Source organism: Cryphonectria parasitica (genome assembly GCF_011745365.1).
Source record: "Cryphonectria parasitica EP155 unplaced genomic scaffold M406scaffold_5, whole genome shotgun sequence".
NCBI lineage: Eukaryota > Fungi > Ascomycota > Sordariomycetes > Diaporthales > Cryphonectriaceae > Cryphonectria > Cryphonectria parasitica.
Window position 1 is genome coordinate 1,021,581 of NW_024468913.1, and position 27,997 is coordinate 1,049,577.

At 53.9% G+C, this 27,997-nt stretch overlaps 8 protein-coding genes across 8 annotated transcripts; 6 read left to right on the forward strand and 2 right to left on the reverse strand.

Moving 5' to 3' along the window:
- Window positions 1-124: 124 nt before the first annotated feature.
- Window positions 125-1,555, reverse strand: M406DRAFT_260074 (FAD/NAD(P)-binding domain-containing protein; the record flags this gene model as incomplete). The annotated part of the gene is made up of 2 exons (XM_040917338.1): window positions 125-1,036; window positions 1,151-1,555. The coding sequence occupies 2 exons, from the start codon at window positions 1,553-1,555 to the stop codon at window positions 125-127; spliced, it is 1,317 nt and encodes a 438-aa protein (XP_040775324.1).
- A 9,009-nt stretch (window positions 1,556-10,564) lies between these two features.
- M406DRAFT_277856 (uncharacterized protein) lies at window positions 10,565-12,415 on the forward strand. Its single transcript, XM_040918331.1, has 2 exons — window positions 10,565-11,163; window positions 11,271-12,415. Exons 1-2 carry the CDS (start codon window positions 10,688-10,690, stop codon window positions 11,866-11,868), a joined length of 1,074 nt encoding a protein of 357 aa, XP_040775325.1. The 5' UTR covers window positions 10,565-10,687; the 3' UTR covers window positions 11,869-12,415.
- A 373-nt stretch (window positions 12,416-12,788) lies between these two features.
- On the reverse strand, window positions 12,789-14,967 carry M406DRAFT_62434 (uncharacterized protein; the record flags this gene model as incomplete). Its single annotated transcript, XM_040924779.1, has 4 exons — window positions 12,789-12,846; window positions 12,901-13,623; window positions 13,793-14,836; window positions 14,930-14,967. The coding sequence occupies 4 exons, from the start codon at window positions 14,965-14,967 to the stop codon at window positions 12,789-12,791; spliced, it is 1,863 nt and encodes a 620-aa protein (XP_040775326.1).
- Window positions 14,968-17,248: 2,281 nt separating this feature from the next.
- Window positions 17,249-17,986, forward strand: M406DRAFT_339989 (uncharacterized protein; the record flags this gene model as incomplete). The annotated part of the gene is made up of 2 exons (XM_040921513.1): window positions 17,249-17,817; window positions 17,878-17,986. 2 exons carry the CDS (start codon window positions 17,249-17,251, stop codon window positions 17,984-17,986), a joined length of 678 nt encoding a protein of 225 aa, XP_040775327.1.
- A 1,205-nt stretch (window positions 17,987-19,191) lies between these two features.
- Window positions 19,192-20,037, forward strand: M406DRAFT_222570 (uncharacterized protein; the record flags this gene model as incomplete). Its single annotated transcript, XM_040915620.1, has 2 exons — window positions 19,192-19,617; window positions 19,753-20,037. Coding segments are annotated over 2 exons (711 nt in total), but the record flags the coding sequence as incomplete, so codon positions are not given.
- Window positions 20,038-20,588: 551 nt separating this feature from the next.
- Window positions 20,589-21,808, forward strand: M406DRAFT_346513 (NAD(P)-binding protein; the record flags this gene model as incomplete). The annotated part of the gene is made up of 2 exons (XM_040922198.1): window positions 20,589-20,717; window positions 20,831-21,808. Exons 1-2 carry the CDS (start codon window positions 20,685-20,687, stop codon window positions 21,806-21,808), a joined length of 1,011 nt encoding a protein of 336 aa, XP_040775329.1. The 5' UTR covers window positions 20,589-20,684.
- A 605-nt stretch (window positions 21,809-22,413) lies between these two features.
- On the forward strand, window positions 22,414-23,848 carry M406DRAFT_277862 (GroES-like protein; the record flags this gene model as incomplete). The annotated part of the gene is made up of 3 exons (XM_040918332.1): window positions 22,414-22,693; window positions 22,785-23,408; window positions 23,523-23,848. 3 exons carry the CDS (start codon window positions 22,414-22,416, stop codon window positions 23,801-23,803), a joined length of 1,185 nt encoding a protein of 394 aa, XP_040775330.1. The 3' UTR covers window positions 23,804-23,848.
- Window positions 23,849-24,462: 614 nt separating this feature from the next.
- Window positions 24,463-27,674, forward strand: M406DRAFT_98527 (uncharacterized protein; the record flags this gene model as incomplete). Its single annotated transcript, XM_040926415.1, has 2 exons — window positions 24,463-24,627; window positions 24,705-27,674. The coding sequence occupies 2 exons, from the start codon at window positions 24,463-24,465 to the stop codon at window positions 27,672-27,674; spliced, it is 3,135 nt and encodes a 1,044-aa protein (XP_040775331.1).
- Between the last annotated feature and the right edge of the window lie 323 nt (window positions 27,675-27,997).

Genomic DNA, 27,997 nt, shown 5'->3' on the forward strand with positions numbered 1-27,997 from the left:
CATATCCATCCCTCCCTCCGCTGCTCTCTGCGCGCTCTTACAACCTCGCCTGTGGTTTTCTCACATAATCTCTGGCCTATACACATTGCATGTTTAATAAGACACCACACCGGCTTTCGACATCTCAATGGCAACAGATAGGTCTTCTTACCTCAGCAATCGCATCATAATCCAAAGCCCACTTTAAGAAAGCAGACGAGTGGAAACTGGCATCCCGATTGGGCACAACATCCCTAAGACTCTTGACAGCCCGCCTCTCGACATCCTGTTCAGGGATCGGCAAGCCGCCCGAGAACATGGCCGTGTTCCAGCGTGCATACGCTTTGATCCTTTCGACCCGCGGCCTCCTGATCTCCTGCCACCACCTCGCGACCTGTGAGACGACGCCGTCGTCTTGTTCGGCCCCGCGGCCCCCAAGCAGCCGCAATAAGAAGTCCAGCACGGCAATATCCTCAATGATCAGAGAGAACCCCTGCGCAGCATTCGGGTGCATCGCGTGCGCCGAGTCCCCCAGAAGCAACACCCGCCCTCCCTTGCTCGTCCACCGTGGGAGGTCAGGCAGCTCGGCCAGCCGCCACCTGTCACACGACGTCGCCGCATCCAGGGCCTGGACGAGCTCGGTACATGCGCCGCGGAAGGAGTGGCGGACGAGGTCGATGTCGCCTTGTTCGTCCCACAGGCTGCGCTGGTCGGTCTCGGCAGTGTCGATGCCGAAGAGGAGGCCTACCGAGTTTCGTTTTGTGTTGTGGCGGGTTACTACAAAGCCACCCTCACCACTGCTGCTGTTGCTACTCCTCCCCTTTGTCCACACATTGATATTCTCCTGGTCTGTCAGTCGCGACGTACCAGCCCGCAACGCCAGCGCCGCGTCGTCGACATGCACACCGTACAGCGTGGTCCGGCTGATGACAGGCTCCGTCTCACACCCTAGATCCGCCAGCACAGCACGCCTAGTTGCAGACCGAATCCCATCTGCAGCCAGCACTAAGTCCGCCGTCAGCTCTTTCTCGAACCTCTTGTCCTGCCCCTCGTCAGTCTCAGCAGCAGCCAACCTCACCACCACCGCCGCCGCCGCCCCTCCACGCGTCGCAGCAGGAGCAGCAGCAGCAGCAGCAGCAGCAGCAGCAGCATCCTCCTCCTTCTCCTCAACACCCGAAACCACCACTCCAAACCGCACCTCCGCCCCTGCTTTTATAGCAGCCTCGTACAGTGCATGCACCGCGTCCTGTCGCGTGATGCCCCAATCCGGGCTGTCGCTGGCGTCCACGGCAATGTTACGCATGCGCACGCGGCCGGTGGTGGCGTCGCGGAGGAGGGCATGTGGGGTGGGCGTTGCGGCCGCGGAGAGGGCTTTGGCAAGGGAGGAGGGAATGTTGTCGCCCTCCTTCCATGACTGCAGGATGATGCGGGTCGCTGAGGGCCGGACGTTCATCTCCCCACCTCGGGGGGTTAGTGTCTTGTGGCGCTCGAGGACTTGGACTTTGTGGTCGGATTGGGCGAGGCGGTACGCGGCTGTCAGACCGGCTAGGCCTGCGCCTATGATGATTATCTTCATTGGATGAAAAAGAGCAAAGGGAGGAGGGTTGTGGGTTTTACTGCTGAATTGGGATGTAATCATCCAGTCATGGCTTGTGTGGCGTTGAGGATGACAGCTGAGAGGTGGGTCGCATGTTTTTGTTTTTTTTTTTTGGTTTTTTTTTGGGGGGGGGGGGGGGGGGAGGGGGAAGAGCGGAGTTGGAGAGAGGGCTGTCACTGCAGTATTTACTTGCTCGACACATAACTAAGCCCTGGCAGTCACGATCCCCTGCACCAACAATGCACTTTCCCATCATACGAATTGGGGCGGGCTTTACTACTACCTTGTTTCGTCATCGACTGCTTTCTTTCTTGTATTGATCATGACCTGTGGCTACAGTATTAAAATGTGAGGGAAATCAAAGATATAAGAATTATAATATTATTGGCTTCGTTCAGTAGTGAGTTTGCATGGATAACATCATTGAACATCCTGACTGTTGGCTTTCTGCCCGCTGGCCGTTTCTCCACAGAAGCATGTCATCAAGCCATGGGAAAGTGTCAATCATAACTCATCATGCCAATGGGAACAACTCTTTCCAACGGAGTCGATTGCAGAAAAGCCTCGACAAAGGACCTCTCATACCGGCAGAGGCTAAATATCGATACATGACTATAATTATAGACCATGTTTCTCTATTCTTCCTCGCTGAAACTTAGGGGGGAAATGAGCAGCTCCTCGAGCCACAGCACCAAACACTACTAACAACAATCTTTGTGCTTCTTCACATGGTTGGGGCAGAGTTGTTCCGCACCCGACAATCTCAATACTCGTTGTATGTAATTCGCTATAAAACATAGTCCTATCCAGAAAGTAAGAGCAAGTATTTCTAGCCTACCTTGTTTGATATGTAATTCCAGCCCTACATGGAAACCAAAACATATAAAGTTCTACAGAATCTCGAGATGCTTAGACCTCAGACGTCCTAGACTTTCATGTATGCATCCTATAATATCGGGGCATGAACAAGTTTACACTACCCAAGTAGTAAGACTTGACAGATCAGCGTCACAGAGCTCTTCGTCCAGACGAATATCCAGACCGCTATCCCTACTTAGTATTTAACTAGATGTCACTCTGGCCTTCCATTGGTGTATGACAGGTAAAGACTTCGGGGTTGATCTTTCTTGTGGAAACGTTGACTGTGATCCCGACCTTGTATTCAGAAATCCAGACCGGAATTGCAAGTTTTGCCATGCACCATGGTACCCTTTACACGCCCTAGTGGACGTCCAGGTGGCTCACAAGTAGAAGACGGCTATTATTGCTGCTGTGCATGGTGTCAAGTCCAAACCTCTTGGATGCAAGGATTTAATGACTTTCCCATGCAGTAATCATTCTGTCCTTTTTTCCCCTTTTCTCTGCCTCATTCATAGATATCAAATATCTCAGAGATTTTGGCCTCGAAAATAAAGTCGACCAACGTTCGGAGGTACAGAATACAACATTGACACTCAAAATCAGTCCAAGCCACTCCCAGAGAGCACATGAGCATCAACAAAATGTAAATTGGTTATCTCCGTCACCCTATGGCTATGTGTCCGTGTGCTCAAGAAGAGCAGAATCTGAGGCGCAATTTCTTTCTGGTTCTACAAAGTTTGACTGTCAATTGCTGAAGACACCCCGTGGCGACGGGTAATTGAGGATGCCTGGAATCTTGTGGAAGTAATTACGGGGTGTTCACGGAAGGAAGAAAGTGTGCCGATTGGAAACACACAGCCTACGTCTAAAGGTGTGAACGGTCGTATACTAGGACAGGCCCAAAGAGTAAAAAGAATCGACTTCCTGAAGGAGGTGAAGTGTTGTAAAGAGTGACTTTGCCTTCACTTCCTTGTGGTCACTTCATCCGCATTCTTTCCCGAATGTTTCAGACAATTACTTTTGAAATGTGTGTATCTAAAGTTGAATGTATTCAGGCCACAACAAGATACTCTCAAAGAACAACCGCCTATTGGGAATCAGGCTGGCCTGAGCGCGAACGAAACAAAGTCCTAATAATATCGAGGAGTATCCGCAATATTTTATTTGATGGGTAAGGGAACCTTTGGCTAGTAAACTCTCAAGTTCAAACATCTGATCTTTCTGGTGCTTCTGAAATATATATGGGTATGTTCACATCCTTACACCCAGATATGGACGCTCAGACTTTCCCCAAGCTCCTCCAAGCGACTTGTTACGTCAGAGACGATCTAGAAAAGTTTGAGATCTCGGGAGATCTACTCACGCTTCCTTTCAAGTCTTTTCCCTGTTGTCCCCAAGGCTTGGGCAATACAGTGGGCCGACCCAAGTATGTATGAAGGATCTCGGAACATGGAGAATTCCGCGGAGATGCTCCACCACTTGGGAGAAAACAAGGATAACGAACGGTCTTTGACCGAAATCTCTATCTCTTATATCCTAGTAATGACGGTGTCCAAGTGCCTTCGGAAACACCATGGTTCTTGTCACCACCGAGTGTTTATTTTCCTGATGGTATGGTCGAGCAAATACAGTACTGTTACCACTGACCGAGGATGGCGAGCCGGCACCTCGTCGACCACTGCCAAGTGGTGCCCAGGCTCTGGGATCCGTCTCTCCCCCCCCATCTAGAGACCGAACAGTCCAATAACCAAGCCGGTCCTACTAGCACAGGCACCGCGCGGGTAGATTCAAAGTTAAGCTTCGGGCCGTCTTACAGTAGCAAACCCTCCTTCACACAAGATGTCAACGAAGGAATGATTATGATACGAAAGTCCCTTAGCGTCAGGGTTCCAGCTATCACTTGCCGGAGCAGGTTTATGATAGGTGCCTAAGGCATATGAAGTCTCACACCGGTCCTGTGGAGCGTCCTGCACCTTGGTGCAGACTACTAGACGTCTGTGTCTGCCGTGGCCATCATAGTCCGCATTCCAGCGCCAGTAATGCGATCACCGGTCCACTCTCTGGCGGGGTTTTAGGTAAATGTGCATCGGAGTTGAAACAACGCAGGTGCACATGGGACTGAACTCCCCACATACTGCAGGAGAGTACGCCTATGAAACAGCATAGAACGAGGTGTGGGGGTAAAGAAGGGGGCTGGGACTGCTTTTTGCATCTGGTCCTCCTGCGTGATCATTCCCAATAGTTGTAGAGCGGTCTCTCTACATGCTTATACGTACCGCTGCGTCTGCTGAGTGGATTTCGAGGTGTGGCACTTGACATGCTGGACAAAGATGACTCGTGGAATATGAGACAGGCTTTCTCCTTGGATGGCATGGACGACAGCACGCATGCCACTCGGGATGATAGGACAGAGGGAGCCATAACATTTTATTTTATTTTGGGGCTGCAGGGCAAGTGCGCGCGTCCTCTTTTCTGAGTCTGTACCCGCACCGGTCTCGTCCTGTTCGGCTTGGCCCGTTCCCGTTGTGTTGCTTGTGTGACAGCGACAGTCAGCCACGAGCTGCATCCTGTGTGCAAGGATATTGGGGCACGTAGCATTTACGGGCCTGGGATCTTAGGCGGGTAGCCGTCGAGGTCCATTCCTCTCCAACCAGGGCCTCTGTGACGTGATTGGGCAGGTGGGGGAGGCAGGTGAGGTGAGGTAACATCTGCTGCCATCTGTATCGGGCTGTGTGACTGATGGAATTGCGTCGTGAAGAGTCATAGTAGAGGGAGGCCTCGGCCGCGCCACCATACACAAGCTGATGCCCAGGCCAAGGACGAAAATGCCTGACTCGACGTGGAATATCTCGAGCCAGAATGGTCTGGATGCCGACGGAATCTGAAGTATTCTTGACTGTCTTCGGCGCCTTGATAACCTAGCCTAGACCTTTGAAAAAGGCCGCAGCACATACATCATGGGTGCTCCTCTTCCTGCACGTCAACGACACGGAGGGAGGATGGTGATGGGCTAGCAGGGCTTGCGACAGGCTAGGGCAAATGGGTTGCCAAGTAGATTGGCCCTTTCGCAGCCAGAGAGGCTGAGGTGACATGACATGACACTCACGCCGCGCGCTGGCCTACGGCGGCTCTCGAGGTTTTTGAGGGAGTCGTAAGAAACTCCGGCCGGCTTGCCTGTGCTAGGGGAAGAGGTACCACATATGTGTGTGTGTGTGTGTGTGTGTGTGTGTGGATGATACACTGCTGACCGAGAGCGTCGACATGCATATTTACAGTGGGGATGTGTCGAGCCAAAACGGTTTGGTTTGACGTTTGCCCCATGTTGGAGGGTCGGAAGTCTTGCGAAGGTGGGAGGTCATGTTTCTTTACGTTGTGCTGTGAGCTGCCCGGACATGAGGACGATGATGATACTGATGAAGCTAGTGGATCTTTTGTTGTCATTCTGCCGAGTCGGGTTGCAGACATTTGTCATCGAGGACGCAAGGCTGCACATAGTTAGTATCGCGACAGCATTTGTTTCTTTCTTTTTTGGGGAGGAGATTCGGTGTCAAAACGGAAGATGAGCAGCCGTTGGAGATGACTCCGGATAAGCCCAAAGTGGGCTGTCACTGGCCATCACCTGGTAAACTGCGGGTTTCCACAAAGTTCGATCGCTTCTCCTTCTTCTCTCCTCTCCTCTCCTTCCTCCTACTCTTCTACCACGTTTGCTTTCCTCGGGTTTCACCTCTCCGCAAGCAGGACCAGTCAATAATTTACCTACATAAATATGGTTGTATACTGCGGAAAATCCGGGCAGGAATCACGAGACCGGGGTTGGTTTGTCGATGTGTGTGCTTGTTTGGGTTGCACCTTGTAGAAATCGAGGAAGCTGTCGTGGTGAGAGGACGGAGGATGGGAGCGCCGATCAAAGGAGGCATATCGATTTAGGGGGGGGGGGGCGTTGGTGCTCCGGTCAAGGTATGTATGTGTGTACACAGTACTTCAGTACAAGAAAGAATACCCTTGTACCGTTCACCGGCTGGAAGGTGTGGTGATGTGGTGGAATGGTGGGATGGTAAAGAACGACCGCTTGGATGACTCGGTTGAACCTGAGTATCGTGTACATACTACATGCATGCACACTACATATTATGGTACAGTACAGCGTAGTAATCACGGTACTATGGTACTTCATCCAGGGCTCACAGCCTACTAGAGACAGGGCCACAGGGGTTGAGTTCGACACTAGTCTTTTTTACCCACAAATTACCAACGATTGGCTTGGCTCGAGTTAGTTCTGGACCTGAATGTCACTGCCTTTCTACCGTGCCCTCCAAGGTATCTTCCTATGCTCCCTTGACTGCACTGCACGACTTACACCCTGCACCTGCACCTGCACCTGCACCTGCAACTGTAGCACAGCACACAGCACAGGGACACTTGCAGAACTGCATCACATCACGAAACCCCACTCACCCACTACACACTCCCACAACATCCAACGAGCACATCCGAGGTCTGATGATGATGGCTGGGAGAAAAGGGCTGGCTTTTGCTCAGGCCCGTTGCACTCCTCCCCACGCACAGTCCGCGCTTCGAACCTCACACCTTTGCATCGCAGCTCACCTGCAACCTGTGGACTCCACTGCTCCACCACAACCAGTAACCATCCCTCGTTTGGCGAGATCTCAGTTGTGACGCCGCACCGGTCTCGCTGCTCGACGGGGTGACAGGTTCCACGTTGGGCCGCCAGAACTCCTGTCACAAATCAGCAGCCAGAATGGGGTTCCAAGAGGGGAAGGGGGGTGTCCTGGTTATGGCTGCACATACGAGTGGCCAGCATTTATCGAGTGTATCTCTCTCTCAGTGGCAACTGAAAGCTGATCGAACCTGTCTCATCAGGGGACAGCAATCATCATTCCGCGGGCTGAAGCTCTTTCGAGGTCGGTATGGCGTGGGGCTAGTGTGCTGCGTGGGGATCAAGACATGGACAGGAGCATCTTCCTGGCAGGAACCCAAGATGCAACGTCTCTGCTTCACTCCTGCACACTACAGTACCAAGTCGCATGTGCAACGCCGTACAGTACAGTATCACAGTACAACAGATCTGGAAACCATTTTGGGCCTTGTCGCGCTGTGCGACCACTCCTAGGCCCCCTCCCCCCCCCCTTTCTCTTGGAGTTGACTAGGACCACGAGGTATGTCACTCCATATCGGCCACCACGAGGTGCTTTGGGCGCCATTCTGGACGGTCTAACTTCATGCCGTGGCGTGTCATGCGCCTGTGCTGCTGTGTGTGGTGTGCTTTCTGTCAAGCTACCTGGCTGCTTAACAACTGGCCATATGCGGCCGGGAAATCAAAGATAGGCATGGCCATGGCCATGCTCATCAGCAGGTCGGCATCATCCCGCATCTTGCTCTGAAAGACAGCATCTCAAATCTTGCTGATCTCTTGTCAACCTTGTTCGCCGACGCCCCCACCATTCTCGGAACAAAGATCAGATCGACACGGGCACGGACCGCCCATACTGAGAGGGACCCCATCACTGCACATGGAACCTTCATTCCACGATCAAGGTCAAGGTTCGATCGGCTCGGCACCTGGCCCATCTACCTTGCCCGACTAGGACTACCCTGAATTATATCAGGCCTGTGATATAGGCAATTGGCCCACGCCAGAAGGCCAAGGCCCTGAAGCTTTTCGCATCCTCACTCCTTCCATCGAGTGCCATAGAGCCGAGGCCATCGTCTTGAGCAGCCTCTTCAAACCCCATTGCCTGGCTGACGGGCTAGGGAGGTTTCACTCTAGCTGGTGTGCGATTTTTGACACCTCGACGGCATTGTCCGCACCTCCCACGCATGGCCTGAAACTTCAGGACTGGCTGGACGGCTTTTGTCCGTTAGGAGATGCTTGTGATACTGACATTGTACTGGGTACCTAGAGGTTAGGCTGTTAGGCTGTTCGAGAAGCTCCGGCTGCGCGCCAACGTCTCGCTTCGACGACGATGCAGTAGTGATTCTCCACGGGCAGCAAGACCAGGGTCATATTTGGCGCACACACACGCATACATCCCCCCCGGGGGTCTCTCACACACACATACACATGAACTCTCAGTCGATAAAGCTCAGTATGGAACAGACCGATCTGTACCATAGTGCACACTGTCTGCCGTGGAGGAGAAGGAGGGGAAAACCAAATTTCAACTGGGCTTGTCAGTTCCTGGAACTACTACCCGCTGCCTGTCCTCCCTGTCATTATCTGGCACAAGTCCTGAACTGCCCCAAGAGTGCACTCGCACACACACACAATCATCATCCAGGGCCATGCGCTCGTGCATGTGTTTGTCCTCGTGTCACCCCAGCTTTCGCTCTGTTACAGCATTCAAGTTTTGGGTCCATCTCACAGATACCATAAAGGAAGCAGACTTGAGAATGGGGCACAGGTAGCCGCATCCAAGGTACGAACTATCTAGGTACCGTCACTCGGCCTAGCCACCGCAGCGGTTGACGAGTTTGAACCCCCCCCCCCCCGTACCGCATCGACTGGTCACGGCCCCCCCACCAAGGCTCGGCTTGATGTCTGATCTTGTCGAAAGCGACCACCAGTCTTGTGCCAGCTTGATCTTCCCAAAGGCCCATTCCGCCTCGTTATTCCCTTTCCCCTGGTACATGGACATGGAGTGCTTAACGACGCTAGCCAAAGTGCTTTCGTCGTTAGAAGGTACTACTTACGCCTTATTGTTGGTCTCGAGTCGTGGCCTGGCTCATTCTTCTACTGTGCAATTCCCCCATCTGAGCACGGTCTCAGTCCTGGTTTCTTTCTTTCTTTCTCTTCTTCTTTGGTCGGACCACCTCCCCTCTTGACTGACCAGCCTGTGCCCTCTTCCGTCATGCCCCCAGAATATCAAATCACACCTTCCCCCGTCGTCACCTAACCTTGTCAAATCCCCATCCTAATCTTGCATGTGTTTTTCTTTGTCTCTCTTTCTCGTCCTTCTCTGTATCTCTAGCATTCCACCATATCAAATTTGCCAGCAGCCTTGGACGACAACTTTACAGATCATCAAACGGACATTCTTCTCGTCAACATCGAGGTACCCCAAGTGTGGACAAAAAGCACAGCCTTTCGACCGGCCAACTGGACACGCTCATTTAACGCATGCCCTTGAGGCCAGATGGAGTGCCGGCTTCAATAAATTAACAGCAATCTACATTGTAACACTGTTTGGATATTTGGACCACGGACTTCATCTCCAGGGACGCCGTCGGACATCCTCATTTTGCTATTCTTCGGGTCAGAGCAAAGCCACGAGTGACGATAACAGCAATACTCCCGGAAGGATTAGAGGCTCGTACACACAGACAGCACAAAACCTGAGGAGTCTGCTCAGCATTCGCAGAGAAAAACTTGTCTTCTGGACGCTTACCTTATGCTAGGGCCGACCCGTTAGAGGAGCATAACCATCCATCGGCTTATGATGAAGTAAGAAGGGGCGTGGATGTTTCGGTGCACATTTGGATCTTGATGTCGGCGGTCACCCAAACCAAAGCCCGACTGTTGTCCGAGCGGGAAGTGCGCCGGCCGGCTTGATCACCACAGCCGGCGACAACGGCGCCGGCACTATGGTTGGAACTATGCACCCGGCCCCAAGCCTGTCCGAGGCACCTCCTAAGGGCAGTCCCCGGCCATATGATCCTCTCTCAGGCCAACGCAGGATACATGCTCTGCCCGCAGGGCCTCGGAGCCCTCAACAGAGCCTCAGGAGCAGTCTCTTTGATGGATTTAGCCCAGACGAGGGCACTGGTCGTGAGCAATCCCGTCAAAGTCGATCGCCGTCAACTTCGTCGCGGAAAGATACACTATGCTCGACATCAACCAACGCTACTACCGTTACGAACGCAAGCCAGCCGCCCTCGAACGAGACGGCCGCAGCTTCGCAGAGCCTCGCCACCTCTCCGAAGACGACCCCCAGCCAGAACGTCTTTTCCGTCAACGATGGGTCCGATGCCAGTCAAAATAGGCAGAAGAGGCGCCGGACAGGACCTCTGAACCCAGAACAGAGAGTGAAGGCTGCCTTGATACGGAAACACGGTGCGTGCGACACCTGCCACAAGCGGAGAGTAGCATGCGATCCGTCCCATCACAACTTGACCTGGGACGATCTCAGGAGTCGTTACGGCGCTACCAGCCCAAACCGTCAGGATTCCGTTCCAGTGAGCCCTCGCGGTTGGAATCCCACGAATGCTCGTCCGAAACGCAACTCCGAGGATATGGAAATGGATCTTGAACAGTCACCAAGCCCGCGCTCGGAACAGACAACAGTAAAAGGACGGACGCCCTTGCCTAGAGGTCCGCGCTTGACGGGCCCCCAAGCAGCACTGCCTTCTCTGAACTCACCTGAAAGACCCAGGCCCGATCTGCCCGGTCTAGCTCCACGGACCTATACTATTCCGGATTGCGGTCGCTACAGTGCTGTGGAAGCATTGCTATTATTCTGGACCGATGACCGCCACAGCGAACTGAGAGCGGTGGTAGACGGGCTGCAGCAGGTCTTGAGCGAGCAGTACAACTCCGCGTGTGTTGTTCAGTCGATACCATCCTCGGCTACACCAGCACATTTGTATCGATGGCTCTCAGACCAGATCCGCAACTTTGCTCGGCACAATGATCAGCGGGATGTGCTAAAGATAGTCTATTACAATGGGCACGCATATTTGAACAGAAACCGGGACATGGTTCTTGCTAGGTGAGTGGTGTCAGGATTCTTTCTTGTTATCTTTTTACCGAATCTCGGATCTCTTTGCACAACCAGAATCAGAGAGCGTTCCGAAGGTCTGACGATATCGTTTATAGCTCGCCGAGACCCAACGAGGCCACCGAGATTCGGTGGAAACCCATTCAAGCGGACCTAGAAGAGTCGTCGACCGACACGCTCATCATCATGGACTGCCCCTACTTTGGCGACAAACTCTCTAGTAGTCGCGGCATCCTGGAGGTCTTGGCCTCCAACACATATGATGATTATGTTCGCTGTCCCATTCCTCGCTGCGCATTCACCAAAGCGTTGACTGAGAAGCTTCAAACGCATGCTTCGCAAGGATCTCCCCGCACTCCGCTCTGCGCCACAGACCTGCACGCACATCTCATGTCGGAATATCCAAAGATTATCAGAGATACGAGGTCCGACGATGAGGCTCTCCAGAACTTTCCCAGCCCATCTCACGTACTGGTCAGAGCCCGGGACACAATGGCAGCATCGATCGAGCTAATACCACGTCGAAGAGGGAGCAGCCCTCCTAGAAGCCTAGAACCGGGAAGGCAGTTGAACATTTCGCTCCGGATCGGCGGCGACGCGGATCTGGAAACGTTGGTGGATTTTTTTCGACTCAAGCCTGACGCGGTCAGGCAGGTACAGATTGAAGACAGGACACCTTTGTCTGCCTTGAATTAGGGATCATGTAAGATCAGACCAGGCATATTTCCTTGGAAGGCTTTTCGTCAGCGTCCTCTCGCATCATTCTCAGCCCGTGATCTGGTGTTCAGGCGTCTTTTCTTCTGTCTTCTCTTTGAACCCGGCTGTGGGCTCTGCTGTATAACATCTACTGGTGTTCTGGTTTTAGGGTTTTCCTCCCTCTTTTCCCCTGTCAGCTGCGCATCATATATACCCTGGGAGCTTCTGAGCAAAGGCGCGAAGAGGCGTGAAGAGGCGTACGGAGAGATTTGTAGAGCCTGTCTCCTTATTTCAGATGATTTCGAGCTTGAGTAGACCAAGCTGGGCAGTATGAGAGCAGTGCCCAAAGTGAAAGGTGGTTTTGCGTCGTTCAGGCCTTAGCACTAGCAACAGCAGCAACAACAACAAGGAGGCGGAGTGAGGAGCTGATGCTGTTTGCTCTTTTGAAGGGCCATTTCTGGCATACTACATCACATTTCTCCTGGCCACCCCAGGCAAGCCAGCCAATTTATACCTGTGAAATCATTTTCACAGTGTCCTCAACCCGACCCCTCGAGATAAATCAAACATCCATAGGATACTTGCCATGTTTTGCGCGTCTACATCATTTCTATGTAGCTGGTGCGGACGAGTTCCTTCGTTTTGATGTCATGCCCGTGGCAGAGACATGGCTAAGGCCTGGGTAGACAGATGACCAACACTACCGATTCCTGTAAACGCCTTCCAACAGCATGTTTTGTGTTGGCGAATTGATGTAAGGACTGGGTATCCAGATATTGCCCACCCACCCACCCTCCCCCCCCTTCCCTCCCCAATACACCCCACCAAAGGAAATTATTATCTACATCATGAGAAAGAATAGAAATAAAAGAGAATTCTCAACATATCTTGCACGCCAACAGATCAAAAGTCGTCGTCCTCTATATATTACCACCCAACAAAACAACAGCCGCAACGCTCAAAACCACCTTCCACAGACTGCCGCCAACATCACCATATGCCAGCCCGCCTGCCGAGTTGGACGATGCCGACCCGGCAGACGAGGTGCTCTCGTTTCCAATCCTTAGCGACGGCTCATAGGGTCCATTGTCCGTGGTGTCGAGAGTTCCGTTCCAGCAGTAGCGGGTAAAACAGGTCTGACAGCCGCTGGGGACAGCGGTGCCAGTGCGGCGAAGGCTGCGGCTGAGAGCGGCGCACGCAAGGCAGGCAGTCCACTCGGGGTCCAGGGTGCCGTTGCCCTGGGTGGCGGCGTTGAGGCTGTTGGCGATGATGTCGTCGCGCTGGTTGAGGGGATAAGACGGGTCGAAGGTGGAGACGTTGCTGGTGGTGGTGTAAGGGGCGTTGGGGATGTAGACGATGAGGGGCGGCACAACGGTGGTGGAGGAGGTGGTGAAGTTATCGGCGTCGCAGCCGAAGAAGGCAGGGCGATAGTTGAGACCTAGGTTGATAAAGGTGTGGTCATCCGGCACGCTCGGGAACAGGGTGCCGTTGGCGATGGTACCCAGGGAACGCTGGTAGGTGGCGCGGAGGGCGGTGCCGTTGGGCCAGTTGAGCTCCGTGTCGGCGGAAGAGTCGACGGCGAAGATGACGTCCACGGCGCGGACGGGCTGGATCAGCGGGTTGAGCGGGATGTTCTGGAGGTCCTCGCCACCGTCGACGAGGGAGAGCTGATCCGTGTTTGTGGTGGGGTTGGTGGACGGGTTGTAGCCGCGGAAGGGATTGGGGGTCCACTGGGCGATGTCATCGTCGGCAGCGCTGGGGAGAAGAGGAAGAAAAGGGAAATTAGAGAGGCTTCTTTCATAGGTGGGAGAACGAATAATGAAAGAAAGAAAGAAAGAAAGAAAGCAAAAAGAGGGATGAGACGAAGCGGAGCAAACAAGCAAAAGAGGAGGGAGCGGGGGTGGTCTCCAACAGGTCAACTTACCCAATATCCTCTAGGACTGCGTCGATGGCATTGGCCACGGCGGAAGGGATGTTGGTTGTCGAGGTGATGTTGGCGAGGAGGAACTGATTAAAGAGCGTGCTGCTGGTCCCCATTACAAACCCAGCCTGGTCGAATCCCTCAACGCAGTGCCCTCCATCCGCTATAGAGCCAGCAGAGAAGTTGGAACCCACGTATCGGGTGGGGACAAAGCCATAAACGGTCGGGTCCCAAGTGCCAATCTCCCAAGGGCCGAGCTCATAATTGGTAGCGTTGAGGCTGATGATCTGGGTGCCCGGGTCCCGCCCGTCCGCCACGAGGAGCGGCATGGGGATGTTGCCGTCTATCAGGTTCTGGTCCAGCGCTATTGAGCTCCATGTGTACGCAGGCCCGCCCGCGGGGGCGTCGATGAGCTGGTATGAGAGCGCGCGGCCCCAATAGTCGGTGATGGACGTCGGCCAACCCGGATCGGACTTGTCATCGACTTGCTCGTTGATGTCGTACCAGTACTCGGCCGTGTCGAAGACCCCGATACCGCCCGTGTCTGGCCCTTCAAAGATGTTGTTCTGGAACTGCCACACGATGCCGTCTTGCATGAGGCTCTCCACCGAGGAGAAGTTGTTCTGGTAGATGGACCCCACAAGCCACCCGCCGCCCGAGAGCCCGGCCACGTACGTCGCTGACTGCAAAAGCCCACCGATGCCTCCATCCCCTGTGGACCCGGTCGTGCGGTTGTCAGCAGCCTTGAGGAACCCGCCTCCGTTCATCAGGGCTCGGTAGCCACCTCCACTGACGGCGATGGCTATGTTGGGCAGGGCCGAGACGTTGCTGGCGTATTGGTCCAAGTAGGACTCGGCGTCGAAGCCGGTGATGTTGGCCCGGGTCATAAAGTCCACCATGGGCTGAACGGTGGCGGCGCGCCTCTTGCTGAGCCAGGCGGTCTCGTTCGTGCTGAGCCCTGATGCGGCGCTGCGGATGGTCGGGCGTGTGGAGGGACATGTTACTACCTGTGGACCATAGTCGCCGCTGGGGGAGTTGGGCAATGCCCTTGGGTGGTCGAGGGGATGAGAGGTCCTCTCATTTTTTATATGATGCTTTGGCAGGGTATTGGCAAAAGTAAGGCCGGTGTGAACAGCAGACACAAGGAACAGGACGGCAGCCACTTTGTCTAGTGCCATGGTTGGTCGTGTAGTTTGTCTGTGGCCAGAACTTGATAAAGTACGAGAAGGAGGGGGAGGCAAAGACAAGAAGATACAAGAGTAAGATACCCTTTGAATTAATAAGGTTTTCTTAAAGAGGTGAGTCGAGAAGATATACAATAAGGCCAAAGTGCCCGCTTGAGCCGATTGGACGTAGCAAGCATTAGAAGATGGTGGGCAGGTATAAAAATGTTGACATGACATGCAATGAGACAGAAATCACATGAGCTTTCTGCTGTGTGGAGGTTGGGGAAAAGGTCATCACCTCGACAGAAAAGAATACTTCTTTCCGGTGGTGAGCAGCGAGCCTCGCAATGAAGTATGCAAGAGATAAACCTCGGAAGTAAAACAGAAGCGCACAAATTTCGAAAAAGAACAAGTGGATGCTGCACTTGGAAGGTGTGACGCAATGTTCCAAGAGCCCAAGCCCTTACTAAATAAGTACTCAAATGGGACTAAACAAAAGGGCCTGGTCTGAAAGCGCAGATCTTACATGCTTAATTATGTAGAAGAAAGTGTAAATCGGCGCATTGTTTTTGTGTGCAAACATCAGATGAGATGCCGAGGATAAGGTGGGCGCCGTGGGCGGCTGTGCTCATACTTAATGAGTGGCACCTCTCACAAACATGCTGCGCCTGGGACTGCTCCGAGACAGCCGTGGGGCGGGCGTCGGAAGGGTTACTCAATGAATGTTGATCTGTCTGATCTTGGAAATCCTTCAGCTGTGGTTGACGGGCTAGGGAAACGCCATGTGCAATCTGACTCTGTGTGACCTACGCAGGTGGTTTTCAGGAGGGGATTTTCAGCCTGCTTGGAAGTCGTATTGTGTCGAGTCATGCTGCATGCGTATTTTGGTACAGACTCGAGCATGAGGAGAATTTGAGGATGGGGCTGCCCTCCGCATGACCACGCTGAAGAAAAGACCAGGGACGGGATGAGAATCAGATGTCTCGATTGGCGATTGTGTAATAGTGTTGGTGACCCGACTTGAGTCTGGTCTCATGCGTACGAGAGCCCGGGCTTTTGCGTTCCTGCATGGATGGTGCAAACATAGGAGGCAGGGGCTAATGCAGGCCCTAAGTACAAAGTTACCCCACCACAGCGGGCGGGAAGGGTCTGCCTGGAAGCGCCGGATGTGACGCCCCTCCCGCCACTGCCTGATGAGGTCACTCCTTCTGTGCGGTTTGAAAGATGGGTGGGCACATCGGAAAGACGGAGGGGGGAAGGATATCGTGGCTGCTTGCTCGAAAGTACCTCGTAAGTTTCCGAGTGCCGACGCTCCGACGTGTTTTTCTTTATGCTTGTTTGCTATCAGTGATTTGCTTGGACAACTCGATCCATTACATATTTACTCTGTATGGAAGAGGAGGTGAGAAAGGGTTGCCTCGATGCTCTCGTAATCAGACTCTGTATTTGACGAGAGCTTTTGCAGTTGGGTTATTTGTCCACCATTCATCATCCCCGGAGTTTCATTACAAGACGAATACAAGAAGACATATCAATCAACCGTGGGAATTTGGCTCAGGTCGCCATAAATCATTCCAAATATGCTCTCAGGATGCGCCTCCTCAGATGTGGTATGCCTCTGGTCATTGATGCAAGACAAACGCGCTTAGAGCACGTGGGTTCTGAATCCATATTGAGATAGAAAGAGAAAAGAAAAAGGGAGCCGAAAGACACAGACTTGACATGTCTGGTATGGAAAAAGGTGACTTTGAAAAGTACCTGTATGTTTCAAAGGTATGCTGTCTCGGCACATGGAAGCGTGCCTTATTTAGTCTCGTTGAAGCAAAACGTTTTCTGAATGGCCTTTAAATAAGGTCTACTGACATAAAGGAAACAGAAACAATTTTGCAGCAAAATTGACAGAGAGTAGATCATATTGAACAATATATAAGAAGTAGATATACATACACGTATAAATTTATATATTATCGCACCTAAACTAGTATATTGCGAATGAGACGAGAGCAACCACTTATACAGCCAGACTCGGAAGTGTTGCCGTTAGCTTATCTAATCGTCCAGGCCCCACTAAATTTTCTGCGACTCGCATGGGCTTCTCGTTCCCATGCCCTTCAAAAAAAGATTGAGCGCTTCTTAACAACACCCACTGATTGCCGCGATGAGAATCACCATTTCGAATTAAAACCCCCTCCCCCCCCCTCCTCGAGGCGTATGGTACGACTCGCCGTACTATATTGAACACCTCTTCCCCACCACCACAACACCCCTCCACGACCAAAAAAAATAAAAAAAAATGGACGCCCACGCCCTCCTTACATCCCAAGGGTGGCGCGGCTCCGGCCATTCCCTCCACAAGACCGACGACACCATCGGCCTGGCCAAACCCATTCTTGTCTCCCGCAAGAACAACGTCCTCGGCGTCGGCCGCAAGAGCCACGTCACGAGCGATCAGTGGTGGCTCAACGCCCTCGATGAGCAGCTCAAGAGCCTCGATACCTCGGGCAAGACGAGCATTGTGCAGACAAAGACCAACACCAAGCTGGGCGGTCTGCTAGCCTCCTCCACCGCTGGCGCCGCCGGGAAATATGCGGGCGCTAATGGCTTGTACGCGTGCTTTGTGAGCGGGGGCTTGCTGCAGGGCACGATCAGGTCGGGCCAAGAGGAGGACGAAGAAACGGGCGAGTCGACGGATGCGACGCCCGAGGTGGAGCCTATGCCTGTGAGGAAGGAGACAAAAGAGGAGAGGAGGGCCAGGAAAGAGGCGAGAAGGAAAAGAAAGGCTGCTAAGGCGGCGAGACGAAATGCCGAGGCTGCAGAGGCCCTGAGATCCGCCACAAAAGAACCGAAGAGGAGCAAGGACAAGTCGAGAAAGGGCAAAGAGGGGAAGAAGAGTGAAGCCGCGATCACGTTGATCAAGAGCAGTGAGAAGAGCATCGCGCCAGAGTCAAAGGAGGAGCGTCAGGCAAGAAAAGAGGCTAGAAGGAAGAGGCGCGAAGAAAAGGACAAGCGGCGTAGGGGCGAGGGAGGTTGAAGCATCCGCAGGGGAGCAGAAAAAAACAACTTTGGGAAACCTCGTCAAATCGTGGTCCCCTGTAGACGGGGCTCGATGGTTGGCAAATTCCCCGACCACCAAACCCTCTCCTAGCCAACCGGCACATATGTCACCAGGAAGGGCGATCCGGCATGAGCATGCGTGGTGCAACTTGCTCAGAAAAACGCTAAAGAGGCGTGAAGATGCTGGCCCAATTCTTTACTACAGCCCAAAGTCAAGCGACGGCTGTCTGTGAGCCAGGAGGGGCATTCTTTGGGCCAGTCCTATACCAGACCATGGCTGGTTCAAGATCAGGTATAGACATAGACTCGCTAATGAGACGGGATTTGGGATTACAAAAGAGGCGACAGGCTTCGTGCCAGTTGACGGCCATGACTGTGGTTCACTGTGGCTTTGCGAAGTAAGGATGCGTGCGGATGCGTCGTGTTCTCAAGGCGTCTCTGGCCTTAATCTGCTCCTAAACAGCATTGGAACGTGTGCCAAGTAAGAGGCAAGTTTTCTACCTTGAGCGCGAATTCATGACAATAATGTCAAATATATTGAATCTTCTCTGCCAAAGTTGAAATAAGTGGTCAAGGATTACTGTTAGGCCACCCGAGTCAGGCGGTGTGCCGTATTGAGAATGTGGGGCCCAAATCAATTGGGGTTGCAGCGTAAACTGCAATGGCGGCAGAAAAAAAGTTCTGGACTGAGAGAACCTCGGATTCGTGCCTCTGCTGCCACCACGACGCACGACTTCCTTGGGGGCGATCGCCGACACGTCTCATTCGATCCATATTCGTCACGATATGTCAGCCGAGATGGAGTTAGACCACGAACAGAAGCGCCATAAGAAGTCGAAGCGCAAGCACCGACACGAAGAGGAGGAGGCCGCGGCGGCGATTGATGCGGATAAGATGGATGTTGACGGGGCCGCCGAGGTGATTGAGTCGCCCAAAAAGGAGAAAAAGGAAAAGAAGAAGCACAAGGAAAAGAAGCGCAAAGAAAGAACAGAAGAAGCCGAGTCCGAGGCCGCAGGTGAACTCGCAGACGTCGCACCATCAAGGTCGCCCGAGAAGAAACATAAACGCCAGAAGAGCGAAGAGTCCAAAGAGAAAAAGCACAAGAAGCAGCACCACCACCACAAGCGTGCCTCTTCGCCTCCAGCCGCGGGCACGGCCGATTCTTACCAGGCCACCGTCCCCGACGACAAGCAGTACCCCTTCTTCACGCAAACCTTTTCGCAGCGCATTCCCATCTGGCCCGCCGCCTTCGACGAGCCCCTCACCAAGACAGCCCGCGAGTACCTCGACCCGATGCTGAACCGGTATTCGCCCAAGTTCCGTGGTGTGCTGCTCGCGTACAAGAACGTCAACCTGTCGCACCGCCCGCAGCGTGCAGACCCGGCGCACCCGCCGACGGACGACACCCCCGTCGTGCTGGAGTCGTTTGAGTGCTACGCGCCGCCGTTCGCGTGGCTGACGGCCGATCTGCACCTGTTCGTCCCGTCGCGGGGTGCCTGGATGGAGGGCGAGATCAATCTGCAGAGCGAGGGGCACATTGGTGTGGTGTGCTTTGGGAAGTTCAACGCGAGCATCTCGAGGAGGAGCCTGCCGAAGGGGTGGCAGTGGGTGGAAAAGGAGGAGGAGGAGGAGGAAGAAGAAGAAGAAGCTGCCGAGGAGCAAGATCCTTTTGGGGCGGAAGAGGGAGAGGGAACCGAGGAAGCCGAGGGCGAGGGTGAGGGTGAAGGAGAGGATGGTGAGAAGCTGAAAAACCCACCTGCACCCCGCCTGCGCAGCACGGGCTACTGGGTGGACGAGAACGGGGACAAGGTCGGCGGCAAGATCTACTTCCGCATCAAGAACTTCTCGAGCGGGTCTACGGGTGACTATACCTACCTCAGCCTGCAAGGCACGATGCTGGACGACGAGGCCGAGAAGAAAATCGCTGCCGAGGAGCGGGAGGCCGAGAGGGTCAGGCGCGTGAGGCAGAACCCCAACGGGCTGCGGTACCCGACCATGAGGCTGCCAGAGTCCAGCATGACGAAGCTGAAGGATATCACGATATGAGAGCCGTCAAGGGCATACAGAGCCTACGGAAACAGGCCTATCATCAAGAACACGGAGAGAAGACTCCAAAGACGATGTGTTGGAGCTTGGGCGCGGCGCAGTCACTTTGTCCTCTTTTTTTTTTTTTTTTTTTTTTTGGTCACACTCAGTGCCGGCGGCGTTATCGAAAGCGTGGTGAGAAGCCTGCATCAGGATTAAAATAGTCGAGAGAGAGCATGCGTATTATCATTATTATGATTGATCACTGCGCCAAAAACACCAGGGTGCAAGTCAAAAGTATTCGCGTTCAGAAACTGCGGGATGTTCTTCATGAGTTCATGTCAAGCTGGAGCAGAACCAACGAACCACGCAAATCCGAATAATGTAGCAGTACACCGTCGTGGGTACTGTCACGACCCCTGTCACAGAAATGCCGTTGGAAGTGCCTCGGCTCTCCGCATTACTTAGCGGGTCTGGGGGTTGTCCCTACCCCAGAGTCTCTCCCGAATTCAATATCCTCACTTCCAACCTTCAATTTCACCTGTATTGGTACCAATTTTGTCTCTTTTTCCTTTTCCTTTATTCTTCATTTGTGATTTCTGAACTCTATCTTCATTTGCAGTTATATTCAGGACCAAATCCCTGCCAAGATGAAAGGAATACAAGTCGCCCAATATGTCAAGGTCAGTTGCTGTGAAAATGTTGAGCTCAGCCTCGATGAGATCTCGACGCACACAACACACCAATAATTATTGTTAAATATTCTCACTTACTGACTGTTGGTGCCCACACATAGAAGCTTGACGACCTCAAGGTGACCGAACTCCAGGACCCGGTCCCAGGGCCAGACCAGTACCTCATCTCGGTCCACGCGGCAGCCACCAACTTCTTCGACATCCTGCAGGTCCAGGGCAAGTACCAGCACCAGCCCCCCTTCCCCTGGGTGTCGGGCATGGAGTTTGCAGGCATCGTCTTGTCAACGCCCTCGGGGAACCCGAACCCCAAGTACCCCGTCGGCACGCGCGTGTTTGGCGCGAACCAGGGCGCCTACGCCACCAGGGTCTGCGCCGTCGAGGCCAGCCTGTTCCCACAGCCCAAGGGCTGGTCGTCTACCGACGCCGCGGGCTTGTTCGTCACGGCGCCCACGAGCTACGCCGCGCTGGTGGTCAGGGCGGGCGTCAAGGCGGGCGACTGGGTGCTGGTGCACGCCGCGGCTGGTGGTGTAGGCCTGGCGGCTGTGCAGGTCGCCAAGGCGTTCGGGGCGACGGTGATCGCGACGGCCGGGACCAAGAGGAAGCTGGAGGTGGCCAAGCAATTTGGGGCGGACCACGTCGTCGACTACCGCGACGAGAAGTGGCCGGATGCGGTGAAGAAGCTCACCCCGGGGGGCAAGGGCGTGGACATTGTGTATGACCCCGTGGGCATGGTAGACAAGAGCACCAAGTGCGTGGCCTGGAACGGGAGGATACTGGTGGTGGGCTTTGCGGCCGGGTCGATCGAGAAGCTGTCGCTGAACAAGGTGCTGCTGAAGAACATCAGCATCGTCGGCATCCACTGGGGCATGTATGCCAAGATGGAGACCAAGACCGAGAGGAGGGTCTGGCAGGAGATCCTGGAGCTGGTCGAGGCGGGCAAGTTCAAGCCTACCGTCTTCACGGAGAAGGACTTTGTTGGGCTCGAGAGCATTCCAGATGCTCTCAAGGCGCTGGGGAGTAGGGAGACCTGGGGTAAGGTCGTCGTCAAGGTTCCTCAGGACGACCAGGCAAAATTATGAGGCGGCTTGCTCTTCACAGATCATGACTAGTCCTGTTGTACAAGAAAGCCTTGGCTGCATTTTACTTTTCAGACAATCCAGTATTTGCGTACTCCTGGCCTGTAACCCGTCCTCGGCCTCGGCGCCGAAATGGCCGAGCCTGCTGTTCCGTTGCAAGCCCGGGCCTAAGTACGGTATTTCTCTTATTATTATAATATAGTACGGCCCAGCGCCTGGTGCCAAGCATCGCAACGGATACTGGCTAGGCCTAAAAGAGAAAGTCGCCGGTTCTCACCATAAGTATACACTTTGGGAATTAGTAAAATACCATGACCATTAGTAAAAACAACATGATTATGAATGGCGCCGAGAGTGTTCCTGATGGCAGAGAAGTATTCGAGGCAATAGATCTGCCCAGATGATTCCTATTCAGGTATATTACCGACTTCGGGACGATGTGCTCTCTGGGAGAGCAGCCAATTTGTATAAAATCGCCATGTTATCCTCATCCAGATAGACTTGGATGAGTGCAATCGACCTCAACATCTAATACAGACCACGCAATCAGCACACGACACTGAATCATACCTTGTTCACATTAAATCTTCTTTAAAATGTCTCCAACAATGAAAGCCCTCGTCCTCATCACGGCAGACAAGACGGCTGTCGTCAAGAACGTTCCTGTCCCCGTCTTGGCGGCCAACGAGATCCTCGTCAAAGTTCATGCCGTGGCACTCAACCCCGTGGATGCCGCCTGGGTCATGTCTCCAATCGCGGCCCAGGCAGAGAGAATTGTCGGCATTGACTTCGCCGGTGAAGTCGTGGAAGTACCAGAGAGCCTGCGGGGGTCTTCTTCTGACCCCAGGCTGAAAGTAGGAGCTAGAGTCGCTGGGTTTGTACAGGGAGGTAAGTCCATGGGGCGTTTACAAGAAAAAAAAACACAATACACCGGGCCTTGCTAGTCGACTCTGTGTTGAATTTGCTGACGCCCAATCAGCCTGCTCGACCAACGACCGCCTCGGTGCGTTTGCCGAGTATACTCACCCGGAATGGGACCTCGTCTGGCTCATCCCGGACTCCATGTCCTACGAGGGAGCCTCCACCATCACTGCCTGTGGCCTGACAGCAGCCCAGTGCCTCTCCTACCATCTCGGCGTGCCCTCGCCCTTCTGGCCCTCGACCAGCAGCGCCGCGGGAGACGGACCCCTCACCATCTTCCTGTACGGCGCGTCGACGTCGTTGGGTCTATTCGCTGCGCAGCTGGCCCATCTCGCCGCCAGCACGTCCGGCCGAGCTGTCAAGCTGGTCGGCACGGCCAGCAAGGCCAGACACGAGATGCTCAAGAAGGCACCGTACAGCTACGACGCGCTGGTCGACTACCACGAGGCGGACTGGCCCGAGCAGGTCCGCCAGCTGACCGGCGGCGGCGGCGTCGATTTCGCCGTCGACTGCGTTACCGAGCCCGAGACGATCATCAAGACGGAGTCGGTCCTGAAGAGGACGGGCCAGTTTGTCATCGTCCGGAATCCGTCAATGATAGGCTTCTCGATGGACGACGTCGAGATCAAGCCCATCTGCAACAGCGTCTTTGAGTGTCTGGGCCATGCCCTATACTTTGGGAGTAAGTAATTTGCCCCGCCCCCTCCCCCCCTCCTCTCCTTTTTCCACTGCGATCGCCCTCCCACACGCAAAGTGAAGTCTGCTTGGACAGAAGCGCTCACGACATGTGCTGCAGGTCTCGAGTTCCCCGCGAACCCGGATGCTCGTAAGTTTGCTGCCCAGGTTTACAGCTACTGGACGCGGGAAGCCCTCGCAGGCAAGACGCCCATCGAGCCCAACCCGGTGAGACTGATGCCTGGTGGTCTCGAGCGGATCGTGCCTGATGCGTTCCCCCTCCTCAGTTCTGGCGTCATGGCCTCTTCTTTCCCGGATGGGAAATCCAAGCAAGGAGGCGAGGGGACAGAGGAGCATTTGAAGCCTATTGCTGGTGAGAAGCTGGTGTATACCATTACCTAAAGAGAGAGAATTGTGGTGTTGTGAGAGACGACGACCGAGATCTAGTGTAATATTATGATCAGATAAATTTCACTACACATTAACCTCCGTGTGTGTGTGTGTGTGTGTGTGAAGGAGAAACAAAACTTGCTGGAGGGCTTCGATTGTTGTTAGAGAGGAAGTCTGCTTGTGAAGTTTGGAGCCAAACGGCCCTCCAAAACCCCCTGTAGCTAGGACACTGTACTATTATAGCTGGGGCTTGAATGGCTTTGTTTTGTCAAAACAGCATTCTTGTTTGAGATACTTCGGAGCATACGAGTCAGTCACAAAAAAGCTGGTTGATTCCTGTCGATTTATTAGAAAATAATTAGAAGCAAGGGCATTATGCTGGGGACTGACTGCATACTTGGGTTCATGAAGTGAATCACCATCTTTCAATTAGTACAACGCCGCCTGAAGGCCCCCCCCCCCTACTAAGTCGCTGTTGTTGCGCTGGTCAGCAGGGATCCTGATTTCTCCTTCTACCCCCTCCATGGAAACTTAAAGACTTTCCCGCTGTCGCGTTTCCCAGCCGCGTCTCCCCCTGACGACATTTCAGACTTTGGTGAACACCATACCACACCACTGCCGTTCATGCTGCTGTGGTCCTCACCGGCCCAACCGCCTCCTCCACCGCTATCATGAGCTTCGCCATTGAGGTGCCCGGGGCGGCGAACCCCCTGAGTCTGCAGGAGCTCTGCAAGGCCCTCGAAGCCGCCACGTCGATGGACAGCATACAGAGACAAGCAGCAGGAAAGCAGCTCAACACGTGGGAGACGCAGCAGGGCTACTTTCCCTCGCTGCAGGTAGGTTTTCGACCCCCTTGCTACAACATGTTCTGCCATGTCTCAAAGGCTGACGAGCAGCTGCTTCCACCGTGCAGTCCATCTTCCTCGACAGGTCCATCCCAAGAGAGATACGATTCCTAGCCATATTACAGATAAAGAACGGCATCGACAAGTACTGGCGCCTCAGCGCCAAGAATACCATAAATCCCAATGACAAGGGCTTGCTCAGGTCAAGGCTGTTTGAGGGCACCATCGGCGAGGAGGACAGGGCCTTTGCTCTACACAACGCCCTCGCGACCGCCAAAGTCCTTCGCATAGACTATCCCGACTACTGGCCCGAAGCTCTTCCCAGTCTGATCGATCTGCTGAGGCGATACAAGAATGGCGACCAGCGGCTCCTGAGCGGTGCGCTCGTCCTTCTGCTGCGTATTGTCAAGGAGCTGGGGGCTGCCCGGCTGCGTAAGTCGCAGACCGCGCTGCAGGCCGTCACACCTGAGCTGGTCTACCTCCTGGGGGAGATATACTCAGAGCGGACGAATCTGTGGACCACCTGGCTGTCTTCTGGGCAGGGAGATGAGGACCTGGCAAATCTGGCCATGCAGAACAGCCTCTCGGCCGCAAAGATCTTGCGTCGACTATTGATCCTGGGCTATGAGAATCCCGCCAAAGACAAGGTTGTCGTCGAGTTCTGGTCGCTCACACAGAATCATTTTGGTCAATTCCTCGGCTACGTCGGCCATGACTCCAACATCCCTGCGCCTCATCAAGACGTGATAGGGAAACACCTCCTGCAGTTTACGAAACTCCACCTTGAGATGTCCGAGGGACATCCTGCGAGCTTCCCCATTCTACCCAACTCTGTTCCTCTTGTGCTTGCATACTGGGATCTCGTGGCAAATTTTGCCCAAGTCTTCAACGAATCTGGCGGCCTGAGGCAAACCACGAATTCGGACGGCACCGGCTCCAAATCGAAAGTTGAAGGGCCGTTGCTTGAGAGGTTGGCCCTCAAAGGGCTTCTTCTAGTGAAGAGTTGCGTGGCGATCGTTTGGAAACCGGTCCAGACCTTCAAATACATCAGCAAAGAATTTGTGCAGCAGAAGGATGCAGCCGTTCAGGTCCTCCGAACCGAATTACTAAAAGACGACCTCGTCATGCAGATCGTTAACGTCATCATCACCAAACTATTGATCTTCCGGAAAGCAGACCTCGAAGCCTGGGAGACAGATCCGGAGGACTTTGAGGCAACAGAGCAATACCTTGGGGATGCTTGGCAATTCAGCGTCAGGCCTTGCGCCGAAAGAGTCTTCTTGGATCTACTGGTCTACTACAAAGATCTCTTGACGCCTCCATTGCTGTCATACTTTCACCAGGCAACCATCTCAGACGCAGATGTCATTACCAAGGACGCCATATACACCGCCATGGGTGCTTCTGCCCCCAACATATCCCAGGCTTTCGATTTTGACCATTTCCTGTCAACGACCTTGGTACAAGACGCGCAGTCCACCGGGCCCCTCGCCAAGGTCCTCCGTCGCAGAATAGCAATCTTGATCAGCACTTGGGTGCCAGTCAAGATTGCCAACACAAGCCGGCCCCTCATCTTCGACATTTACCGCCATATCCTGAACGACAAAGACGAAAACAATGACGAAGTGGTCCGCCTCACTGCAGCGAGACAGCTAAAGGACATCGCGGACGACTTCGACTTTCCTGGAGAGCTGTTCGCCACCTACGCTCCAGACATTCTGCCGCAGGTCATCAACCTGCTTCCAGATGTGGTAGTAGAGGACACAAAGCAGGCACTTTTCGAGACGCTGAGAGTATGCATACAGCGAATGGAAGAGCACGTCCTACCATTTGCGGACCCTATTATGTCAGCACTTCCGACCCTCTGGGATGCTGCCGGCGACGCACACATGACCAAGGCAGCCATAATAGCAGTTCTCGTGGCGCTTGTCACCTCAATCGGGGCTGAGTCACGACGATATCAGTCAACGATGCTTCCTATCGTCGCCCAGTGCATGAACGATCCTTCGAACGAGGCCTTCCTGGAAGACATTGTTGATCTCTGGAGGTCCCTCATTATCCAAAGCGCGGCGCCTTTGTCCACAGAAATGATCAGCCTGCAACCTCTCGTCCTCCCTCTAATCGAAAATGAGCCTCAGCTTGCTGAGGCTGCTTTCGAGATCCTCAAGGCATATATCATATTGGCGCCTGATGCCATTCTATCTGACGGCCTGCGAAGGAACACCTTACAAGCCCTATCCACCCCCCTTCAATCTCAAGCCCGCGGCCGCAGCGCGGATGTCTTGACAAGCGACCGAACAATGGAACTCATCTTCCTTGCCGCCTCCAACCTTGGTGGCACCAATGGCGTGTCCACCATTGTGCAAGATCTTGTTTCACTCGGACTCTTGCACACCATGTTGCAACGCATTCACGAGGATTGGGAGCACACGCAGCTGACTGGTCCCAATGCTGCGAAGAAGGAAGCTTTGGAGTGGTCCCACAAGCTGGCCTACTTTAGCATCCTAGCACGCATCGCCGTTGCCGACCCGAGTCTCCTTGTCTCCGCTCTCACCTCCCTCGGTGCCGGCGACTTCACGCAGATCTGGCCTTGGTTTTCAACCCAGTGGTTCTCTGCGCTGACGTCTATGGCCGACGTGGAGAGGCAAAAGCTGTCATGCCTCGCTCTCACGCGCTTTGCCGAGCTATCCCGGCCCGTCCAGGACCTCGTCTGCTCATCGCTACAGGACTACTTCACCATGTGGACGACCATTGTTCTGGAGGTGCATGACGGCAACGCATTAGGCGAGGATGGCCTTCTATGGGAGACACCGCCCATCAGCGAGGAAGGCACACCGCTCGAGAACAGCGAGTGTGTAGTCATTGCCAATGACCCTGTGCATAAAATACGAACCTATGGATTCATCACGGAACGACTCCAGGGCCTTGTGGCAAGGGCTGGCGGGGAGGCGGCATTCAGGGACGACTGGGTCGTGAATGTAGATAAGGAGGTTCTGGCCGGCTTCGAAAGGTTGGCGAATGGGCCTGCGTCGTCGTAGTCGGTCCACAGCAGTGAGGCTGAGGAACTGTGAAGAATCGGAAGAAGCTGAGAGGAACGAAGGGGTGGTCTTGTGGGGAAAGGGCATTAGAGGAAGCCCGCAAAGGCCCTGGGATTCAGACTGTAAATGAGTTCAGCTCGCGTGGAGTGCAGAGATACCAATAGACATGAATCAATGAGCCCAAGAAAGAATGATGAGGAAGGCGTATAGTAGATACCTTGAGAAGAAGGTGGCGGCCTTGTGTCCCTCTTGGTGACTGTGACAGTGTGTCTAAAGTACGCCTCGAATTCTCTTCTCTATCAATGACTTTTGGTCGAATGCAT